Genomic DNA, 22,358 nt, shown 5'->3' with positions numbered 1-22,358 from the left:
GCCGCAGAGCTTCGGCGATGGATGCCCGTTGGAAAACCCAAGCGGTGGGCGGCCTTGGAGAACCGGCAACCCAGCACCCAGAAATGAGGTGCCGCTCGCCTGCGAGCGCCTTCTCTCCATCGTATCTCTTCCTAAAAACTGAAGGAAGGAGTAAAAAAAAAGAAAGAAATAATCACCCCAGCTGGTTCTAACCGGGATGTTTACCTACACCCCACGAGGCGGCAGCGGTTGAAGCGCTGGGAGACGATTCGGCTTTCCTTAAGGAGTTCCTCTGGGCTGGGGTCCCGCTCCAGCGTGGGGCCAGGGGTGGGTTTTGGGGAGAACCCCAAGGCAGAGAGAGAAGGGGTAGAGCCCGGAGGGGCGGGGGGGGGGGGGGCTCCCGCCGCGCTTCGCCTTTGTTCGGGCAGGGCTGGAGCCGAGCGGCCGCGGGGCGGGGGAGGGAGGGCTGGCTGCCCGAAACGGCTTTTTTTTTTTTTAAAAAAAAAAAAATCTCCGAGAAAAGAACCATCCAAACGCAACCCGAGAACTTTTTAATATGAAAAAGTAAAGGAAAAAAAAACATTAAATTATTAAAAAAAAAAAAAAAAAAGAAGGAAAAGAATACTACTACTAAAAAAAAAAACCAACCCCACAAACCCCATAACTCCCACCCCTTCCCTCAAACCCTGCCCCCGGCCCGCCCCACGCCGCGCACGGGGGGCCGCGGGCGCGTAGCGCGGCGCCGCCCGCCCCCCCCCTCCCCTTCCCCCCTTCCCCCCCCCCTCTCCCCTCCCTTCCCTCCCTCAGAGGCGGCGGCAGCGGCGGCGGGAGCGGCCCCGGCCCCGGCCCCGGTGGCCCCGGCAGCGGCGGCGGCGGCGGCGGGGGGAGAGGCGGGCGCCGGGCGCCGCCCGCCCCGCAGCCCGCCCGCCCGCCCCGCAGCCCGCCGCGCCGCGCCGCCGGCCCCAAATGGATTATCTGCGGCTGGTGCTCTCCTGCCTCGTCCCCCTGCACGGCTGCCTGGCCGCCGGCAGTGCCCCAGGTACGGCCCCCTTCCCACCTCCCCCCCCACCACGGCGTGTGTGTGTGTCTGGGTTTTTTTTTTTATTATTATTTTTTTTTTGGTGTTGTTTTTTTTTCCTCGGGGGTTGTTTTGACAGGTGGCTCGGACCCCGGAGGATGGGGAGAAAGGAGAGGGTTGGGATTGAGGGGGGGGGGGAAGTGTGTGCGTTTGGGTTCAGTGGGAAATTGGGGGGAGATGGAGGTTGGGCGAGAAATAGTTGGCGTGCTTGGCGTGCGAGGGGCACGTCAGCCCGAGTTTATTCTGCTACGGTTGACGCGCTCGGTTAAAACTACAAAGCGGGGCTGCGTCGGGAGGGGAAAAGTAGCTCTCGGGCTTTATCGAGCTTCGGCGGGGCTCGCCAAAGGCTCCCCGAGTTGGGTTGGCCACCGACATCCCAACGCGCGGGATGCTCCGTGCCCATTGTCGAGCCCTTTTCCCTCCGTCTTGTCTCCGCAGAGCTGCTCCTGTCCGGCAAACTCAGCGAGTATGGTGTGATCGTTCCCTTCAGCGCCGATTGCCGGGGTCGCTTCCTCTCGCACGTGGTGTCCGGCGAGGCGGCGGGGATCGGCGAAGCCGCCTGTCCCCCGTCCCTGCGCCCGTCCCGCCGCCGTGTCCCGCGCAGCCCCCCGGATGAGTCCCCCCAGCGCCGCGGGGCCGGCGGCCGCTTGCTCTACTTCAACGTCACGGTTTTCGGGAAGGAGCTGCACCTCCGGCTGAGGCCCAACCGGCGGTTGGTGCCGGTGGGCGCCGTGGCCGAATGGCAGGAGGATTTTGAGGTGCTTTTCCGGGAACCTCTCCAACAGCAGTGCCTTTTCACCGGTGACATCTCCGGCATGCCCGGAGCCGCCGTGGCCATCAGCAACTGCGACGGACTGGTAAGCTCCTCGAGGCCTCGTGCGCGCTGCCCGCGTTTTGGTGTGGTTTTCTCTTAAGAGGTGTCCCGAAACTTGATTTTTTTGGTGATGCGTTAGGTGTCTGCACCGTACGTTGCCCTTTACCGGCTGGCTGCTGCGGGTTCCCTTTCCCCACGTGGCTTGTGGCGTAAGCACGGCAGGGTACTACACGTGCGAGCGCTCTGTCCTGCCGCTCTACGTGCAGCTATGTTTAATTAAAGGGGTTGAAAAAATTGCCTGTCCCATGCCTGAGCTGCCTCCTGCCCGGAGGGGGACCGTGTCGGATGCCGTAACGCCTGCGGGCTCTGCCCTGCCTCCGGGACGGGTACCCACGCTGCCGGTGATGCTGCTGCATCCTCGCTCACCCGTGTTTTACCTTGGGACCGCTTCAGGAACTTTTTCCTCTGTGTTTCCCACCTCTTCAATGAGGCCGAGTGAGCTCGAGCATCTCCCGAAATCACTGTTAGCATGTGGTCTTCTTCCCGTTAAGGATCTTTTTTCAGGAACGACCTTTTTTTTTTTTTTTACTAATAGCTGACATGCTCAGAGCCTTTTGGCTTTCCGACTGCAGGGTGAGCGCAGTTCAGCATCGGTAACTTACTGCTACAGTGCGTTAATTACTTAAATGGCTCTGTTACCTCCTTATCCCCAGCGTCTGGTCTGCCTGTGGGTTTCCTACCTTTGATACGCTAGAGGAATAGCTTCTAATTTTTCTATACCATTGGCCCATTGCCCTTCAAACTTCCTTTGAGCCAATTTAATTCTTGTTGTAGGTGCGAGCATTTGCTGTTTTCTCCCGGTACCAGTTGCGTTACTGCTGGGCTGCAGTAAATGTCTTATTTTGCCTTTTTTTTATATATATTTCTTTTTTGGTTGTTTTATTCTGGGAGTTCCTTAGCCAATTTTAGCTGCTAGCACAAACAATTTGGCATTCCTTTCTTTTTATACAGCGCCTGGTGTTACTATACAAGCAGAAATGATAGAGCAGCACAGTTAGAAATACATATTTCGCCTACGTATAGTAGTTTATTTTTTTTGCCAACAATTTTAGCACATAATCCACACCTTTTGAAGCATCTTTTCTGGAATCGGCTGAGACTGTGAATTTGCAGAAATTTCCCTGTAATGTGGATCATGCTGGGGCAGGTGAATTTGGGCAGGCTTGAAAGCTTTAAAGGTATTTCCAATAGCTCTAGCAAACAACTAGTAGTGCTGCGTCCCAATTGAAAACCTGTTTTTTAAGTGTGCAGGTTGCATTGCAGATAGAATTCCCGGTTGGCATCGCGAGCGAAGGGATGCTGGAAGCGGTCAGCAGCCGAGTCTGTGTCTGGGAAGCAGCGAGGACGGTGTTGGGGGGTTTCTCTTCCCCAGAGCCCACTGTACTGTTAGGGTCCAGCTCAGGTAGGCTCTAGTTTAACTTTTCCAGGCTTTTCTAGGCTTTAGCCCCAAGTTCTCCCATCTCAGCCCCTCGCGCATCTTCTCAGGCGGTGGTTGTTGTTATTTTTGCCCTTGTTCCAGCCATCCTTTGGCCGCAGGTAGTAGCAGCGACGCCGGTTTAGGATGTAGCTTGTACTGCGGGATGCTTTTGCATGTGGTTTTATGCAGCCATACCTGTCTTGCCATCCCTGGTAACCCCAAGCCCACTCTTTTAAGTTCATGTAAAGGAAGAAGGGGCTCTTCCCCCAGCATCAGCAGCTCAGGGCGCTCGCTTCGTCCCTTTTTACCTTCATTAGCCCCCCATGCAGCCAGCTCTGCCGTGTGGGGTGGGATTAGCCGAGCCGCGTTGTGCTGATGCACGGGGCTTCGGTGGTTTGCAAACGCTGAGGGCTTCTGCAGGGCAGTTTTGGTGCACCCCCATTTCCGAAGCTATCGTGGGACACGCTATTGGCATCGTGGTTGCCGATGTGTTGTCTCGCAGATGTTTTATTTCTTCATGTAGAGCTCCAGCAGCATTAAGGGAAGAGAAAAATAATACACTTTTTTTTTTTTTTTCTTCCTGCAATGTATTTATTGCTCCATGGCCAACAAATAAGTGCCCTGGCCTCAAGCAGCAATTTCCCATCATCCAGCGAAGCACATGTGATTGCAGGCTGGGGGAAGAGGTCAGGAGGACAGAGCCCGAGCAGGGGCTCTGCTCCTGCCCCGGTAAAGAGGATTTTGTGATACGGTCAACGTTGCAGTTGGTTTTTCTCTTTCATGGGTTTTCTGGCTGGTGTAGATTGCTGTATGGTCCTCTGGCTTAGATAAGTCCGACAGCTTATATATCCCCTTTGGAGGAGCTGTGATGAGATCAAGAGGACCCAAAAAACCCCTCCAAAAAGCGGTAAAAAGAGCTTAAGGTAGCAAATGGACCAAGAAACAGAACTGGAATGTGGCGATAGGTGAGGATGGGATGGGAGGATGGTATTTATGACCACGGTCTACCTCCAGCATGACCTGGCAGAGAAGCAGCAGAGCATCTGGGAGGGATGTACACGATGGGGACTGTTGTTAACCTCACGCTAAATAAGGACTAACTTAACGTAGGGAGCACCGGCTGTAGGTAGCTTTTTTGCTCTTCAGTCTGCATGTACCCTGGAATTATGTGGACTTTTGCTGGATGTTCTCCACCAGCTTCAAAAGGGGCTTGCGGCTTTTGCGTCCCAGTATAGCGTGCGTGGGAGGCGCAGGACCGCGCTTGGCCGCTCGTTTCTGGTCAGAGGAAGCGTTCCGGGATGCTGCGGATGAAGGCTGTGTACACAAAGAGATCACACTGTGTATAAATGGAGACTGAGATTATAAATAATGAGAAAAAAAACCCCAACCCAGTTCTCGAAACAGAGAGTACACATTAAGTCTTTCCTAAATCCTTATTTAGCCATGTAAGTGAGCTGATTTTTTTTTTTTTTTTCCCACAGATGCCAAACCCATGGCACCTTCCACATGGGTTATTTGCTGCAGGCATCCACGCGTGAAAATCCGTCCTTTTTTTTTTTTTTTTTGCAAGGGTGTCTCGTACCAGGGTGGGAAGATGCTGTCGGCCATAACATAATTTCAAAGCTGATCCAAGCCACCGAATTCCTAACTGGTAAAGTAGCGTTAGGCGGAAATCTCCCCCGGCGGACACATCTCGCTGCAGTGAAGGTATCCCATCTTTCCACACCAGCTTTAGCAGCGTGTGGTTGATCTTGCTTCCTTCGTGCTTCGCTGGTTGCAGAGATGGGTGAAGAGTTATCATCTGTAGGCCCCCTATTTGCTTTTCGTGGCTGACTTTTCCCTGCTGCTCTCCGGGGTTATTTGCACCAAACGCTAATGTGCTGCAAACCGTAGAGCCAGCGTTTTCCATCCCTGCTGCCCTGGCTTGCTTCATATGGGTGGCAGCAGATAAGCAGAGCACAAAAGCCCTCAGGAACAGTAATTAATAGGGAATGAAGGGAGAAACAGTCCCCATAACGATGCCCCTGTGCAAAAAGTATGGATTTGTCTTCTGGGATTTTCCTTGCAGCTCCTCAACTGTAGGGTTCATTTCGGTAAGAAAAAAGGTGCTGGTTTAAATGCCTGGAGTGTGAGATGTCTCAGGATGTTGCTCTCAATGGGAACGGAGCAAAAGTGTCCGAAGGTGGTATTTTAGCCCCCAAGTCCGAAAGTGGTATTTTACCCCCCAGTTTCACCAGTGGAAAGCTCTCTCTGCGTCCTGCTTAGCATCTTGCCCGAGTTTGCAATACTAGACTGCGTGCCCAGTAAAGAGCGTGGGGTAAAAGTCTCAGTGGTTAATTATCTCCCTTAATTTCATGTTCCCCCGTGATGCCAATGAGCTTGCAGGTAAAGAGGTACCAAAATAGTGACCGAGCACCTCTGGGCTGTGCCCCGGTGCCATGCAAACCATGCTGCTGCCAGCCGTGGTCCAGCTCCGCGCGGGGCGGATGCATCCCTCTCCAGATCCCTCCGATGCCCTCGCTGGGCAATCTTGGGATGAAAGGGGAGCGGTGGCTAGCGACGGTGCCTGCGTTCACACACAGCCCGGCTTTCTGGGACTTTTTGTCCAAATTAAGTGTGAATCGTGTAGGAAAAATACATACTATGCACGCAGCTGGATTTCCCCCTCCTCGGTGCTGTTTGCTTCTCTGGCTGAGTGGAGCAGCTTTATTAATTTTTCCACATTTCAGCTGCGTTGAAGTGTCAGAATTTCCTGAATTCCCGTGGGAGTTGGAGCTTTTTACCCAGTGGTGATGGAGGAGTCGCTTACCCGGGGTGGTGGTGGTGGTGGGGGATCCCCCTTAGCGAGGCTGGTGCCGGGCCAGCGAGCCCAGGTCATCTCTCCCATAGCCTGGGGAGACGCAGGAGAGCTGGAAAAGAGATTTTACCCTCTGTGAGCTGGCAGAAATGAGTTTGATGTTTTCCTTAAAAGAAAAAAAAAAAAAGTGTATTTTCCTTCTTTCCAGTGGAATTGTCTCCAAAGGGCCATTTTCTTACTTCGGGAATTACCTTCACTGAGAGCTGCAGACAGCATCTCGTGTTAGAAATATCAGTACTGATAGTCCCACCTTACCAGATTTCATTTGATGTGGTATTATTAAACCAAATAAAATTAGGGGGTGGGAAGCACATGATAAATGGATTGCTGAGGATGGGATCAATCTCTTGGCAAGCGCCCAAGGAAGGCTTATTGGGGCTTTTTGGGTGGTGTCTGGCCTCTCTTGCTGCCTCCCTACGGTTATAACCTACCCAAAATGCTGAAATACAACCCGAGCTGCTCCTTTTTAAGACTGAGCAGGTTCATGCATGCCTCTTGCAATGGTGTTTTTGGGTTGTTTTTTTTAATTTTTGTAAATGCCAAGGTGACTGCTGCGGTTTCTGTTTCATTTATGAGGGTGCTCTGATCAGACGTGTGCACGAGTTCTTGCGATATCCACTTTGCCCGTCGGTCATCGCTGGAGTCAGCAGTGTGTTGCATCCTGCCTTTGGGAGAAAGCATGGGCAAGAAAGCCTGGGCTGCTTTATTTCTTGAGCCATATATAATTAGTCACGAGCTGTAGAGCAGCGCAAACCCAAGTGGGCTGTGGCTTGGGACCAGGCTTTTTCATATTTTAATCCAGCCTTGCCCCGGCGCGGCGGCAAGGCTTTCCTCCGGCCGCCTGACTCAGCAAGTCCCGGCTTTCGCCGTAAACCCATAAACCGGCTTTGGGATGCCTTGTCCCGGGTGAAACGCCCCGTGGCAGGGTTGCGAGGGGGTAGCGATGTCCTAGCAGACCTCCTCCTGGGGCAGGGGTTGCTTCTTCCGCCGCCGAGCTAAAATAGGATGCTGGCAGGAGTACCGCGCCGGGTGCTTTCGGGTAGCAGGAGTGATGCTCCAGCCCAAATTTGTAGCGATGGGGAAGGTGGAAGCACATTAGTTGGGAGGAAATCATCAGCGTAATTCATGCATGTAAAATCCAAGTGTGTTTGCGATGCCTGTGTCGGATGCCCACCCAGCTACTCGTTTTTGTGTTAAGCAATGGATGCCCACCTTCTCTTATCATATAACAAAGAGCAGCAACAGCTTGGACCTGCCCCGTCATCGCGGACTTGTGCAACCATCGCTGGATCTGATCTGTGGGTTGACTCCCTGGCTTGATCTCTGCCTCGTCGCTGCTGCTTTGCCTGGTGCTCCAAACTCTTGGTTGAACCTGGCTGGGATCTTCATCGCCTTGGCTGGGGGTGGTGGGACAAGCCCTGGCTGGAGAGGTCCTGCCCTGGTGACCTGAACGTCTCCTGTGGGAAGGACCTGAGATACGTGTGTTGGGCAAGTCGATCCTAGCACAACTGCCCGTACTTAGATTCCTTCGGAAGGAGGTGAAACAAAACCAGCCAAAAACCTGCCTTCCAGAGGAGTTAAGCAGCTAATAAAACCCAAGTGGAGCAGGAAATTTGATGAAGTCTAACAGAGCCGGGTTGGCTGGTGCCATGATGAATGCAACGGTACGTGAACGCGAAGGTGATCCGATGACCCAGGTGGGCTTGGAAGACCCCCAGCTTTGCCTGGCTGTTTACAGAGCCCAGGTCATGTCTTCGTACCGCTCTGTGCAAAATATACATATATTTTATTGTATTTTATTTGATGAAAACAGTTCCAGTACCCCAGCCCTGATGAGGACTCCAGTAGGTACACGCTGTCGAACAGCTATAAGAACAGATCCATATGTTCCACTCGTGCTTTCCAGGCAGCTATTCAACAGCAGGCAGCGGCGGGCAGTGCTGGAGGAAGGAGCGCGCGCGTGCGCGATGCAGGGAGCCGTGAAAAATGCCAGGCTGGGGGGGGGGGGGGCTGCCCGCGGGATGGAAGCCAAATCCTGGTGATCCTTTTGCTTGCCCAAGGTCCGAGCCGGCTGGCGTTGCGGGGCATGAGCGCTCGGGTTGATGTAAGCGGGATTTGGTGGGAGCTTGGTGTTAATTAGGAGCAGGTTGGTAGCCAGGGCAACATTTCCAGCGACGATTGCCCTCTCATTCATCTTCCTCGTGTTTGGGAGGTGGAGTCGTAATGCTTTCCAGCTTCTCCTCCGAAGGGATTCCCCTGCGCTAATTCCCAAGCACTTCACGAGGCAGAGATGATAGTTTCTTTTTCCTTCCTTTGCGCTGTGATCGCAGCTCGTAGCGTCGGTGAAATGGCACGTTTCCTCCCCGGCACCATGGGCATGGGGATGGGGAGGGTGCTGGGAGGTGACGTGGCGCAGAAGCCTGTGCAGCCTGTATCCCCTGATCCACAGGGTTAGGCAGAAAAACTTGTCGCTGATGAGAAGGAATGGAGTTTCCTAACCATATAAAGACATAAGTTGAATTGTGGCCTGGTTTTTTTTTTGGTTGGTTGTTTTTTGCCCCCTTTTTTATTTTTTTTTCCATCTACAGGAGAAGTTAAGGATCATCATACATGAACATGGTAACGGATCCATCCCAGTGTCATGGAGTAGCAACAAGACACCCGGTTTATTTGGGATGCCTTTCCCCCTTGCATTCATGCATGCTGCGCATCAATCTTTAATGAGTATATTGAGTGTGTATGTACATGTATGCATATATAAAAACACGCCTTTTTTTTTTTTTTTTTCCCCCTTTTCTTTATCTCTTTGTGGAGTCCAGGCTGGCCTGATTCGGACAGACAGCAACGAGTTCTTCATTGAGCCCCTGGAGAGGGGGCAGCAGGAGATGGAGGAGCACGGGAGGGCACACGTGGTGTACCGCCGGTCGGCCATCCGGCAGGACGGTGCTGAGCCCCGCCAGGACCTCCACCCTGAAGGTAGGGGCTCCTTGATTCTAGTGTGTTTCCCAGCGATTTAGAATAACTATTTCTTGTGGGGAGAGGATTTCTCCTTCCACTTGCCCTCTGGGTCGTAAGTCTAGCCCTATGGCTTTAGGCTGGCTTTAATTGCTGGTTGGTCATCATCGAGAAGAAAGGAAAGAAAATGCCGGGCTTTTGCTGGGAACTCTGAAATTCTTCCAAATTTCGTTAAAATTGGATGAGTTATATAGGAGTTATTCTTCCTCTTCTTCAAAGAGGAAGAATCTCCTAGATGGGTGTGATCAGGCCCGTGGATGGTCACATCGGGCTTGGGATGGGAAGCAGAGTCGGGACTCATGAGTGAAGGGGTCGAGAAGAGCCGGACTTGGTCCGACACCTTGGAGATGTAGGTGCTGCAGTCTTGTTTTAATCACCTATACATTGTGAAATGTAGCGTTGATTTGACTTTTTAACAGATGATAGAAGCTCTTCCTTTTCCCAGTGTTCATAATTCATTTGGCTTTTCTAGTGCCTTGTCCTTTTTCTTTCTTCTTCTTTGCCTTGAAGGAGAAAACATGGCTTTTTTTTTTTTTTTTTTTTTATAGCATCACATAGCCATGCGCTGCACTCTGTGCGCATAAATCACCTGCTGACGTCCCCTCTCACCCGCACAAAGCCGAGCGCACCCAGAAGTGTTTACAAGCGTGGGGTCAATGTTGTGCAAAAGCACTCTATAAACCTATTTATATTTATGCAGAGGCATTAGCCTTCCCCAGCATTTATTCACCTCTTGTGGCATCGTAATCAGCTCCCTGATTTTTAAAAAAGTTTGAAAGTTTTCCAGGGTGTGCTCGTTGCTTTTGTAGCATCGCTAATGGGATTGAGATTGAGAGCTTTGAAGGTGCTGCTGGGTGATGGGGTGAAGGATGGGATGAAGGGTGAAGGATTCTATGAAGGATAGAGGATGCTCTGGCTACGGCTGCCCACTCTCAAAGAGCAGCCCGCAGTTTTGCACGTGTTCTCCCCACCTCCCTGGGTGTCCCACCACCACCCAACGGACAACGTAGGACCATCATCACGTAGATGTGTCTTTTGGTGCTGTTTGCTCCCAATTCAGAGCCCTTTCCCCACCGTACAGCAAGCTGGATCAGTGACCGGGTTGGAGTTAAACATCCTATTTATTTTTCCTGCTTAATTTAAATTTTTTTGGAGCGTGACCGTGGTGTCGGGTCCCCTCAACGGCTCTTTCTTTTTCTGCCCCCCATGCCTTGCCCAGCGCCCGGCGTGCGGGTGGGCGATCTCCCCAACTCCCTGGAGCTGATGACGGAGCGGCTGGGGGACGCGGAGCGCAAGAGGCGTCACGCCAGGAAGGACGACTACAACATCGAGGTCTTGCTGGCGGTGGACGACTCGGTCGTACGCTTCCACGGGAAGGAGCACGTCCAGAACTACGTCCTCACCCTCATGAACATAGTAAGACTTGGCTTTGGCGGGGGGCCGTGGCTCCCACCCCTCCCTTGATTTGCTGCTTTTCTGGTGCTGCAAATCTGTTGTCCTGGAAAAAAAATGGGTTTGGGGAGGGGAAAGTGCTGCAGGAAGGGCTGTTCCTTTGCACAGCCGGCTCTGGCATTTAATAGCTGTGGCAATCGGAGTGATGGAAAGCAGAGCCCTTTTATGTTCATCTCCATCACGTTCCCCTGGCCAACGGCAGGGTCTGGCGTGTTGGTTGCCATCACTGTCTATCACCCGAGTCCAAGAGCATCTTCTGTTTCTCCTGGCCAAGACCGTCTCCTCCTCATGGCTGAAACCTCAGCAAATGCTAGGAAAAAGAATGGTTGTTGATTATTTGGTTTGAAATAGTGATATTTATTACTTATTTTGTAATTATGATGTTTATTGTTTATTTTGAGTAGTATTTGTTGATGGGGGGGAAGATTTTTATAGATTTTCAGAAGTTTTTTCACTTTCCTTGGAAAACCTGTGCACCTATAGCAGCTTTACAGCAGCCCTGCTTCTGCGTCTCTCCTTGCCCAGTGGCGTGGGGCAGCTTGTGCCGATTCCCTACACTGCTTTTCTTTCCTTTTTAAGATAAAAATGTGCGTATTCCCCAAGTCCTGAGAGATGTGGAAGGATCAATATTTATTCAGCTATTCATCTAGCAGGAGGTTTGCTCTGCTGGCACCTGAATGTCTGCAAATAGGGTCAGCGTTCAAAGATCTCTTTTGCGTGCTGTCCCATTTTTGTTTTGTTTTCCATGCTTTATCCTTGCCGCTATTTATTTATTTTTATTTCAGTACTATTTTGCATGGTGACAGAAAATGTTCGAAAGGCGCAACCAGCTCAGAAATAACCAAGCTATAAAGATGCTTTTGCTTTTTGGTTGCTTGTTCGCTTGTTTGGGCATTATTTCTGCCCTGGCAGGCAGGCTCAGAGCCATATTGCCAGTAATGAAGGGGAAATGATCAACATAAGGGGTAAGGATTTGCAGGATTAGAGGCCAAGTGTAATGTGGCCGGTCCCGAATAGGGAAGGCGTTGGTTTTAAAAAGCAAATGCCTTCACTACAATGTTTTATTCTCCGGTGCGTTATCCCGATGCCTGCGGTAGGATGCTCTCAGCATCACTTAAATTCCCTCTCTGAAAGTTTCTCCCTTTTGCTTATTAAATCCTTCTGCAAGCGGGAAGCCGCAGGGTTCCCCATTCTGACCCCAGGGCTCTTCCCACGTTACGGGGGTCGGAGATGATGTCATTTTTCCTTTCCGATCGGGGAGGACAGACGGTTTGAGCGCCTGGGGATTGTCAGCTCTAATCAAAAGGTTGGTTTTCAGGCGCATTTCATGGTTTATACCCCGCGGGCAGGACTTTTCAGGGAGTGAATGCGCGGGATGCTGTGCTGGGAGAAGGGCGGACCACTGTCTATTCAAATAAAGGCAGCGCTGGAGACTTTAATGAATTAAATAAAGAGGGGAGAAAAGCAGCATCAATAAAAGGGGGGAAAAAAACCAGGATAATGCACGCAGCAAATACTTCCCCAAGTATTATTTCCTTCTATACGTTCTTCCCCCACCCCCTTCCCCTTCTTTCTTTCTGCTTTTTAGTGCGTTTTCTTTCCGGCTTTGCCGTGACCTCCGTCTGCCTCCTCTTCCCTTGGCGCTGCCTCGTTTCCTTACCGGCTCGGATTGCCTTAAAATACCCGATTCAGCAGAAAAAAACATGCTTTCTGGCCTGGATGGCAGAGGGAGAGAGCGAGAGAGAGGAGGGTGCTGGGGGCTGGCGGGGAGGAGCGTGCTGGGACCACACAGCCGAACGCTAATCCCATTAGTTGGAGGCAAGGGGAAGGAGGAGAGGCTTGGCCAGCCCTCTAACGAGGAAAGGACTTAATGAGCTGGGCTGGAGTATGCTGGGGAGATGGTGCATGGGAGCTGGCTGGGAAAGCCTCCAGGAGTTTTGCTATCAAGATCTGTCCCAAGAAAAGGGGGCAGCGAGCTTGGAAGTTCATCAAAAACTTTCCTGGCCTTTTCTGGGGTCCCCGTTGGGTGCCGAGGGGGTGGTGGGAGACGTACCCCTTCCCGGTGCTGCGCGGGCTTGGCTTAACGCAGCGCTGCTGTAGGTAGGGTCCTGGGGCTCTCCCCGAGACACAAACCCTTTTATTAGGAACTCGGTGTCGGCCGAAGCTTGGTGGTAAGTGATTCGTCACAGAGAACTTTTTTTTTTTTAAAAAAAAAACAAAAACCACCCTTATTTTGTTGCCAGAAATAGGGTTGCCAGGCTTTTCATTAAACGGCGCTGTGTCCATCCTAGGAAGCTGACATGAGGATGACTGCTCCTTTTGTGCACTTAAGAGCTTCCCTGCAGGCTGCCGTCCCTGCTAGCTCCCAGCCTGCGTTCCCAGCCTGCCGTTCCCTTCTTGGCTTGGAGGCTACGCGAGGATTTTGGGTCAGGTTGAAGTGAGTGGGAAACGCATCCTTTGCAATCACTTGCTGTGCACGCTGGAGAAGACGCATCTGAGCATCTCTTGTAACTCTGAGCTGTGTCCACCCTAGCAAAACCTGGCCCCCTCTCCGATGCTGGGCTCTTGGGATGAATATTGGGTGATGTGGTAGCTGGGGAAAGCCGTTCCCCTGTCTTGCTGCCTGTGGCAGGGATCGCAATGCTATTGAAGCATAATTAGCATCCCCCAGCCGCAGTGACTGCTGCGTGTGAGGGCTGAAGGGTGGGGAGAAGGGCTGGGAACCAGGAGGGGATCCAGCACCCCGTAAGGGAAAGAGGAGAGGAAACATTTTGTGTCCTGCTTTGCTTTTCAGCCCCTTGTCGTTCAGTTGGGTTCCTTGGTTTTCTCCTCCCGACTTCCCACTGCTCGCCCCTGATGCTCTCAAGGCTGCGGCTGGTGCCGCTCGGAGGAGACAAGACAAACTATGGGCTCAGTTAAGCCTGGCCCTGGTGTCAGCTGGTTTGCTGGGTTTTTGTAGGATATTGCCCATGATTTGGTTAAAGATGCAAAGGTACTTGGTGTTTTCTAATTGTTTTGGGTTACTAGGGAAACCCCGTGAGTCAGAGCCTTCTCCAGGCTAGGACTTGCCCGGCTCCCCTCCGGCACATTGGCCGAATTATTCTTCCCAAGGGCTGAGTGACAAAGAATGCTACTGAGACCCCGCAGAGGAGAGGGTTAGGGGAAAAAAAAAAAAAATCAAACCTCCAGCTTTAATTTTAACCTGAGATTATCTGAAAAGCCAAGCCGGAGCGTGAATTGCTCGAGACACTGGTTTGCTAAGCTTGGTGCCATTTCAGGAGGGAGGCTGGTCTAAAATAACGGGCAACTCGTAGTCCTTCTGCTGTATGGGGTTTTTTTAGTGGTTCACGAGCCATCTCCTTACCAACTGATAATAACAAAAAATACCTCTGATGTCTCTCTTAACGCATGCATGCGTTTTTTCGCACCCCCTATATAGGCTCATGTGTTTGTTGCTATGTTTTTGGGACAACATAGCCTGTTGCGTAGAGAGCTGTGATAAAATCTAGAGTCTTGCTCTGCAGAGCAAACCTCCCCTTTTCTCCATTCCTCTGCACTGAAAACATAGATAACATGGGTCAGCCCTCGCAAAGGCGCTCACAGTGGTGTGCATCCCTGCAGGGGATGCAAGTGCACGTAGCAAGCCCGATAATATGGTCGGGAGGACTTTTGCTTCTGTTCCTAGCCCCTCAGCCCCAGAAAACAGGCTTGGGGTGAATCCACCGGCATGAAAATTGAGCGAGGGAATAAAAGAAAGGAGCTTAAGGATGACTTGGCTGTTCTGAGTAAGCGATCTGGGGTTTTGAAATGTCAGCTATTCTGCTGGTTTGGCAAATTCTTCTCGTGTCTCTCTCTTTGTTTTCCTTCCCTGAAGAACGGCGAGGTCTAGACGTTGCCAGTGCGGTTTGCTGTCGAGAGCTTGCGTCTGGGGCTGCAGGCTCGGGGCTGGCCAGAGGCTTGCAGGGATTTCGGTAGGCAGCCTTGCTCACTCCCAGCGCTGGCGAGTGTCTGGGCAGGGGTCCTATGCACTTGGCAAATTCATCGAGCTTTTCGGAGAGGATGCACAGGGTTTTAATGTTCCTTTCATTCTTTGGAAAGCATTAACGTCGTCCCCTTGGCATTGCAGGGCTGGGGGCTTTGGAGTTGCCTGCGGGCTGGTTGTTCTTGCTGGTTTGCCCTTAACATGCAGTTAACCTGAAGGGCTGATCTGTTTTAGGCGAAAAAAATCCTCTTTCAAATGAAATAGGAGAACGTTTCTTGCCAGGTGACAGTATTAAAAAGGCTGGGCATCTAACCACATGGGTGAGAGGGATAAGAAGATCTTTATCCCATCTCTCTTCAGGAAGGTGGGTCCGAGCCCTTTGCTGAGCAGGTATTTTCGGGGGGGATTTTCTCTGAAGACATTGACTCACTTAATGGCATCCACAGAGGGCAGGGGGAGTTGTGCCAAGCCTGCAAACTGCTCTCCGGGCCAATTTCCATCCCCTCTGCTGGCTTGAACCAGCTCCAGGGTGGGTTGATGGGGAGCGGGGAGGTGATGCTTGGCCCCCAGCAGCTCCATCCCCACTTCTCCTTCCACAGGCACTGTGGCACTGGGGGGGATGCTGGCCCTGCTGATGCTCACCCCCCCCAAAACTTGGGGACCGTGGGGTTGCAGCCTTCATGGCAGCGAGTGCTGAGCCCTTTTGATTTGTTTTTAAATTTTTTTTCTCGATCAATTATTTATATCTGGCTATTAAGGGAAGTCCGTAGCCTTGGGCAGTCTGGTTCCACATCTGCTTTCTCAATTAACCGTAAAGGTCACTGCTGCCGAGCTGGTATCTGTTAGGTACAGATCCCCGCCTAAATGCTGCCCTCCCCTAGACAAAACAGGGGCTGGGGTTTAGGGTTAACTCTTTGGTTCAGAGGCTGGAGGGAGACCTAGTCCCTGCTAGCTGGAGGAGAGTGGGATTTAGTGCTACTTTAAAAGGAAGATTTAGGGGATTAAATCCCATCTTGGAATAATACAGTTTCTTGCCTCTTAGTCCCTTAATGAGCTGTTTCTAAGCTGCTCGTGGTCCTGCTGCTGGCCGTAGCCGCTTTTCTAGCAAGGCTGAGGAAGGATGCGCAGTGCCGGGAGGGCGTCGATGAGTTTATTTGTCAGTGCCTGTGAAAAGTGTTGCTGTTCCCCAATATTTTTTTTTTTTCTCCCAGGGTAGCTAATAATGTTGCCTGCAGGTGCACAGTTTGGGGCAGGGAGCTCTTCTCAGACCTGGGGACTGTTTGCAGGCACCGCTGGTGGGAAAAGGCATTGCTGAGAGGAGGCCTGCTGGGTAGGTAAGCAGGCACGGAGCAAAGCTCTTGCCCCGACAGCTCCTTTGCTCGTGCTCCTTCCTCCTCTGGATGTGACCCTCCTCTTCACTCCCTGGCTGGGGCTGCGGTGCGGCAGGCTGTCACGGAGCATCCTTTCCCGCTGCCCGCGGGGTCTGCCGAGCATCCTGCCAAAATATCCTGTGCAGCCGGGAAGGGAGAGGTCCATGCTACTCCCTTGGGTGCTTTGAGTCATGGCAAGGTTGGGCAGCGGCTTGTCCGGGAGCTCCAGCTGGCAGACAGGTCCCTAAGGCAGGAACGCCGTTCACCCCGATGGATTGAGGGGTCCTCCGGAGCGGGGAGCAAGCAGCAGAGTGCCAGCGGATGATGCTGAGGCGCTGACTTAATGGTGCTCCAGCTCCCCACAGGCACTGGCAGCGAAGGAAAACGCATAAAGATTTGGAAAAGTGAAGGAAAAGGCTGTGTTTTTCCTCCTTGTTCCCCTCAACTGTTCCTCAGGTCCAGCTCTCCAGTTCTTCAGGGCCATAGCATATTTTTCATTTCTCCCTCTCTCCACTCCATTTTCTTGCCCTTTTATATTACTTCTCATATGACATGCATTAAGGCTGAAATATTTTTGTAAAAGGTCAAACTCCTGACATGGGACTTCTCAGATCCGCTAACATTTTCTCCAGGGTGCCAAAGCCTCCTACATCCCAAAACCCAGGGCTGAGTGTGACCCCCCTGGGGCGTTGCAGCTCCTTGCTGGGACGGGTGCTTCGTGCTTTGGTGGGAATGTAGCTATGAGTAATGTTTGCAAGTGGGAGCCCAGCTGCAGCTCTGCACGACCTTCCTCCCATCTGCGCGCATCTCCGCCCCCCCCCCAAAAAAATTAGCATTGGAAGAAATCTATCATATTCTCATGATTCTTACAAAATGCCTTTAAAATGTACTGGTGTAGCGTGAAGGAGCATCCCAACCACGATAAGCAGGGGTGAGCTGAGGATGGATTGTGCCGCGTTATCTTTCCACACTAATGAAGAAATGACCCCTCGGGGCTTACAGCTTGTGCATCCAGAGGGATGCATTAATGGGGATGGACTGGCGATTTATTTATTGATTGATTTATTTTTTTAATCAATTTTGCTGCATTCAAGACATGGCAGGCTCAGGACCTGCATTACCTCTCTGTAAAGCTCGAAGCCGCTCCACGGGAGCATTAGTTTCCATGGGGAAATGTTAACGCTGGGTCTTTGGGTTTAAAAATGGCCCGAGTGAGTATTTCAAATGGATACACAGCCTATAAATCGGGTGGCGCACAAGGCAGGCTGGGAAATGGCTGACTTGGATTTGGGCAGCGGTAAAGGGGTAGTTGTCATCCAACCCTCGAGTTCAAATGTAAGCTTAAAAAAAACCAAAAAAACCAAGGAATGGGGAAAAAAATAGAAAAGTTCCAGAAATCTGGCTTTATAATATTCATCTAGTCTGGAAAGCTATGAGAGAGCTGAGGTGAATTATTTCTCTCTTGGACAAAGCTGAAAAAGTATATTTTAATTTAAACGTTAATTCTAGTCAATATTAAAAATGGTTTTAGTTTGACTTCCTTGACTTCTGCAGTGAACGCCAGCTGTGGCAGCGTTCATTTTGGAGACTTCTGGGGAATAAGAAAGTCCTGTTCACTAAAAATCAGGTTTTTCTCCTGGGCTGTGTTTTCACAGGTGGGTGAAGGCTGGTATGGGATCTCCTGCGCTTGCATGGCTTTAGGGCTGCCCGCTCAGTGCCTCTCTCGGTGGCTGGCTGTCACCATGCTCAGCTCGCAGGAACTTTTCTCGTCTGGGTGTCTTCTTCTCTTGGTAGCACTTAGGAGTAGAATTTGTTTATTTGTCCTAGAAACGCAGAAGGAAAAGGTTATAGCTCATTATTTCCTTTGCGAAGTCATTTTTAATAGCCGCCGTTGATAGATATCTTATTGACTCACAAGCCCTCCCTGTTCTTTTCCTTGTGTTGTCTTCTCCTGGGGTTTCGGAAGCAGTAGGTCAAATTTGACTCACTGGTATAACTGAGTAATGCCCTTGCTTTGATACGATCTCTCACCTCTCCCCAAAAAGCCAGTTTTTCTTTCCACCAAATGAAAGGATGCTGGAGTCTGAAGCGTTTCCTTTCATCTGAGGAATTCATACTCCGAATGGGGCAATGGCTCATTGCGAGATGCTTGACGGCGGAGGCATCCCCTGTGGGAAACACAGCCCTCCTCTGCTCTCTTGATGGGATGGGTGATGTCATGATGTCATTGACCATCTGAGCCACCCATCCTGGGGAAATTTGGTTTATTCCAGCTTGGCTTTTTGACTTCATGGTTTTTACACAGGGGAAAATAAAAAAATAAAAAAAGCTGGGGGTGGGAGGAGGGAGATGAGATCTTTGCACCTGGTCTTGTGCGGTCTTGGAAAGCGGGGTACAATGCTGAACGTGGGAGCGTGGAGGACAGGAGGGGCTTGAGAGCTGGGATGGTCTTAACTTCTTCTCTGTTTTATTTCCCTCCCTTCTTCAGGTGGATGAAATTTATCACGACGAGTCCCTGGGCGTTCACATCAACATCGTGCTGGTCAGGATGATCATGGTGGGATACCGCCAGGTAAATACGGCACTCGGACGTGGCGAGAAGGAGATGCTATTCAGGCTGGCCCCTGCTTTTCGGCTGCTTTCCCGGCTTGAGCCCTGCCCTGTGAGGGAAGGAGGGTCACTGAAATGCAATATAGACACAGCAGGCAGCTGCAGCTTCTCCCAAGGCGAGCAAGCGTGCGGCGGCACCGTGGCTTAGCATCTCATCACCATAATATTTAGCAGTTAGGTAAGCCCCAGCTTGGAAAAACGTGGCTGTTCAGGTCAGCCGTCAAAGCCCAAGTGACAACTGTGCTGAGCAAGGATGAATTTGAACCCTCGTCCAGCTGGTTTCTGGAGCCTGAAGGTCTGGAGAGCCCCATAGCCGTCCCTGGAGAGATGGCAGGTGGCTGCGATCAGCCTTTATCTGCTCGCTCTGGGGTGCGGAAAAAACCACGAAGAGGTTTTCTCAGAAGCTCTAGGGTGGCAGTAGGTGATGGGACAAATAACGTGGCTTCCCAAATTGGCAGAAGCTGGATATTCGCGAGGAGAAGCCAAGACCTGGATCTCCGTCCCAGGCTTGACTCAGCAGCCCTGGAAGGCTTCGCTGGCTGTCCCACAGCTCTCGGGTGGCTTGGGCACAGACAGAAAAAGCACGGGAAGGTTTCCTGCGGTTTCTCAAGTTGCATTTATTTTTTTAAGGCTCGTCTGAGTGCGGCAGCCAAAAGATTTTCTTTAAAACAATGTGATTTGCTATACTTTTGGCGGCAAGCCCCTATCCTACATGAAGTGTTCTAGCAAGGGTATTAATGACCCAACACAGTGATGTCTGTGTGTGTGGTCCGTAAATAAGCCCCATTAAGTCTTGGAAAATACCCTGCTTGTTACACAAATCTGTTTGGCTGGCAGAAACCCAATGCCTCCTTGAGACTCAGGGATGATCAGATGTTTGAATCCAGGCGATGTCTCAGCACACCGCTGTTAATGTCTGATGCTTCCTCAGTGAGTCCTCCTGTGGCTTCTTGTCTCCCATCTTGCACTTTGTAGGATAAAACCTCCGTGGCTTCCACTTAAGGGCTAGGGGAAGGGCAATATTTCTTACCTTTCTTCCCACCACTGCAGCTCAGCAGGTACCTGCCTGAAAGCATCAATTATTTTATAGAGCAGCATTTATTTTATAGAGCACAATTTCTCAAAATGCTAATCTTGAACCAAAAAAAAAAGATGAAGGGTAAGGTGGCTGCTATAAAACAGTCCTGGACACCTCCACCTGTTTCCTGTTGGGGTCTTGGTCTCTGTGGGTCAAGTTTTACAGGGGAGCATTGCTCTGCTCATCGTCACGAGATGCTGATGCTCAGCATCTCCATGAGGAGCCCGTGCAGGATCTGGGAATCCGAATCCTCTTTGCTTCCCTTTTATCTACTGCTGCCCTGAGCACTTGTGTGACCAAAGAGGGTCATATAGTCTCTTGTACCAGACCACATCCATTTGTGGGAGTGATTTCTTAGCTGTTTTTAAATAAAAAAGTGCAAGATGCTTTGCAGATGCAAAGTGGGGTGTTGTTGCTTCTAATAATGGAGAAGCGCTGCTTTGGAGTCTTTCCAACCCCAAAACTCTTGGAAGGTTCCTTCTCCTCCACTAACTTACCCATCTTTTTATTTATTTTTTCTTTTCTTTTTTAATTCTTTACCCAGTCAGTCAGCCTGATAGAGCGAGGGAACCCGTCTCGGAGCTTGGAGCAGGTCTGCCGGTGGGCTCATTCGCAGCAGCGCTCTGACCCGGAGCACGCTGAGTACCATGACCATGCTGTATTCCTCACCAGGCAAGATTTTGGTCCCGCAGGTATGCAAGGTACTGTATTTATCTCGATCAGGTATGTGCAGTTTGCTGGGGGAAAGCTAGCGAGGGGAGAGGATTTCTTGCAAACACAGTCTGTTTCTTGGCCAGCAAGGTCCAGAAAAAGGTTATAAAAATTGGTATTTGTTTTATGTGAAGTAGAAGAAAGACAGAATTCATCCAGAGCATCAACCTGAATGGATTAAAAAGTCATCTTTATTCATTCTGCCCTTACTTTGGTTTCATGCACCAATCCTCCCTTTGTCCCAAAGTGCCTTTAAAAGTTTAAAAACAACATAAAAAAGATGGAATACCACAGGGAGCTTCACGGGGTCAGTCAATCCTTTCCATCCTCTGGAGGACCTTTAAAATGTGGTTTTACGTGGGTCAGTTTCTTGGTCCTCTTAGGACTTGGACATGGGAGCATTGAGTAAATCCTGGGCCAAAGAGGAGGTCTTATAGCAGTCTGCAGGGGCGATGGCAATGGTCCTCTCACCCCCTTGGTGCAGGAGCTGTGCTGACGTGGCCTGAGAAGTTAGAGAGCTAGGCAAAAAATTTAAAAAAATTGCAGGAAAAGCTTCTGGTGTTTCATGGCTCCATTAGAAAAGCAGATGCTTTGGTGTCATCACGAGAGGTGACTTCTCCCAGTTCTCCTGAGCCTGCTGCCTCCAAATTACCATCGCCTCCTTCCCACACTGGTGGTAAGGTCTGAATTTCCCATCAGGAGGCTCCATTTGATGCCATGGACATGCTGGTAACGTCACACTGATTTGTAGCACGAGTCCTTCTGGCGTGCATGGGAGAAAGGAGAGATGGAGAAGGAGTCCTGTCCTCACCTTGATTACCTCCCTGAAAAGGGTCTTCCTGCAGCAGCTGATGAACCACAGGAGATATCCAGCTGGAAGCCCTCTTGAACGTGCTCTTGGCCATCAAAGAGCAGAGCTGGGGTTGTGCCAACAGCCTTCCCATCGAGCTGTTGACCTGGGTGAACAGCGTGGGTGAAATACCAGGTTTTGTTTCATTTTTCTAGACCCTTCCTGGCAAAGCGACTGTGTCCAAAGGCATTGGGGAGAGGACCTTTTTTGGCATGTTAGCAGAAGGGGGAGCCTCATAGACTCCCTGTTGGTGGGAAGGAGTTGTGAGATCAGTGGAGTAGCCCTGCTCTAGGGGTGCTTGTTCCAGCTCCTTCCCCTTTTTCCCTGTGGATCTGGCTCCCTGCTTTTCACACATCTCTGGGATGGACATTTGCTTTCTACAGAAGTCCCTGTGGCTGCTGTGTCCTTGCCTGGCTGTGTTGCATGGCACAAAGTGCGGGTGCTCCTCACCCAGCAGGAACTGCCCTCTCATTGGGCTGCTGGAATAGTAACACTTCGCTTACCCTTGCCTCTTTTCCTCAAAACAAAGTCCTTTTAGATCCCTGTCCCCCCTCTTCAGCTCAGGGCTACATGCGATGAAGGACCAGACTGTGACACCTCCAGTACTTGCTCATGGCGTGTGTTCACTGATGGTATCTGAGCGGCTTGCTGAGGTGATGGCAAATACCTGCTGGCTTCTTTAGCTACTGCTGTAGGATGTATGTGGAGGTTGGGAAGAATTAGTATTAGGATTAGAATTAGAATTAGAATCATTAAGTTTGGAAAAGACCTCTAAGATCATCAAGTCCAACCATCAACCCAACACCACCATGCCCACTAAACCATGTCCTGAAGTGCCATCTGCCGTGCTCATATGTGCTCTGAAGCCGAGCTGAAGGCAGAGGTGGTCCTGCCCCAAAAAGACCCTTCAGCCAGGAGAAAGGAAGCCTTTGAGGATGAAGTTCTCCAAGTCACAGGGACCTGGGAATGGAGCCTAAATGTCAAGACCGTGCTTAGCTTGATGCCTCATCACTCCTTACAGTTGTGTGCCTGATTAGCAACAGAGACGGGGCTGAATCTGACTCGTTAACCTGCGCAGTCGTCTT

The 22,358-nt window shown here is 51.0% G+C and overlaps 1 protein-coding gene across 4 annotated transcripts in view; it reads left to right on the top strand.

Annotated features, from left to right (window-relative positions):
• Positions 1-883: 883 nt before the first annotated feature.
• The window catches only part of ADAMTS14 (ADAM metallopeptidase with thrombospondin type 1 motif 14), a 38,972-nt gene continuing 17,497 nt past the window's right edge, over positions 884-22,358 (top strand). For 2 of the 4 annotated variants that reach the window (XM_069795837.1, XM_069795836.1), the window contains exons 1-6: positions 908-1,018; positions 1,496-1,914; positions 9,025-9,181; positions 10,440-10,636; positions 18,513-18,596; positions 20,257-20,404. In XM_069795837.1, the coding sequence (XP_069651938.1) occupies positions 946-1,018; positions 1,496-1,914; positions 9,025-9,181; positions 10,440-10,636; positions 18,513-18,596; positions 20,257-20,404 (1,078 nt within the window). In that variant the 5' untranslated portion in view covers positions 908-945. Of the gene's footprint in view, positions 1,019-1,495; positions 1,915-9,024; positions 9,182-10,439; positions 10,637-18,512; positions 18,597-20,256; positions 20,414-22,358 lie in introns of all 4 variants that reach the window. The other 2 variants (XM_069795838.1, XM_069795835.1) reach the window with 2 other exon arrangements.

This window comes from Haliaeetus albicilla, chromosome 11, assembly GCF_947461875.1.
Source record: "Haliaeetus albicilla chromosome 11, bHalAlb1.1, whole genome shotgun sequence".
Taxonomy (NCBI): Eukaryota; Metazoa; Chordata; class Aves; order Accipitriformes; family Accipitridae; genus Haliaeetus; species Haliaeetus albicilla.
Note: the sequence above shows the minus strand (reverse complement) of the source record. Positions and strands in the feature narration are given on the sequence as shown.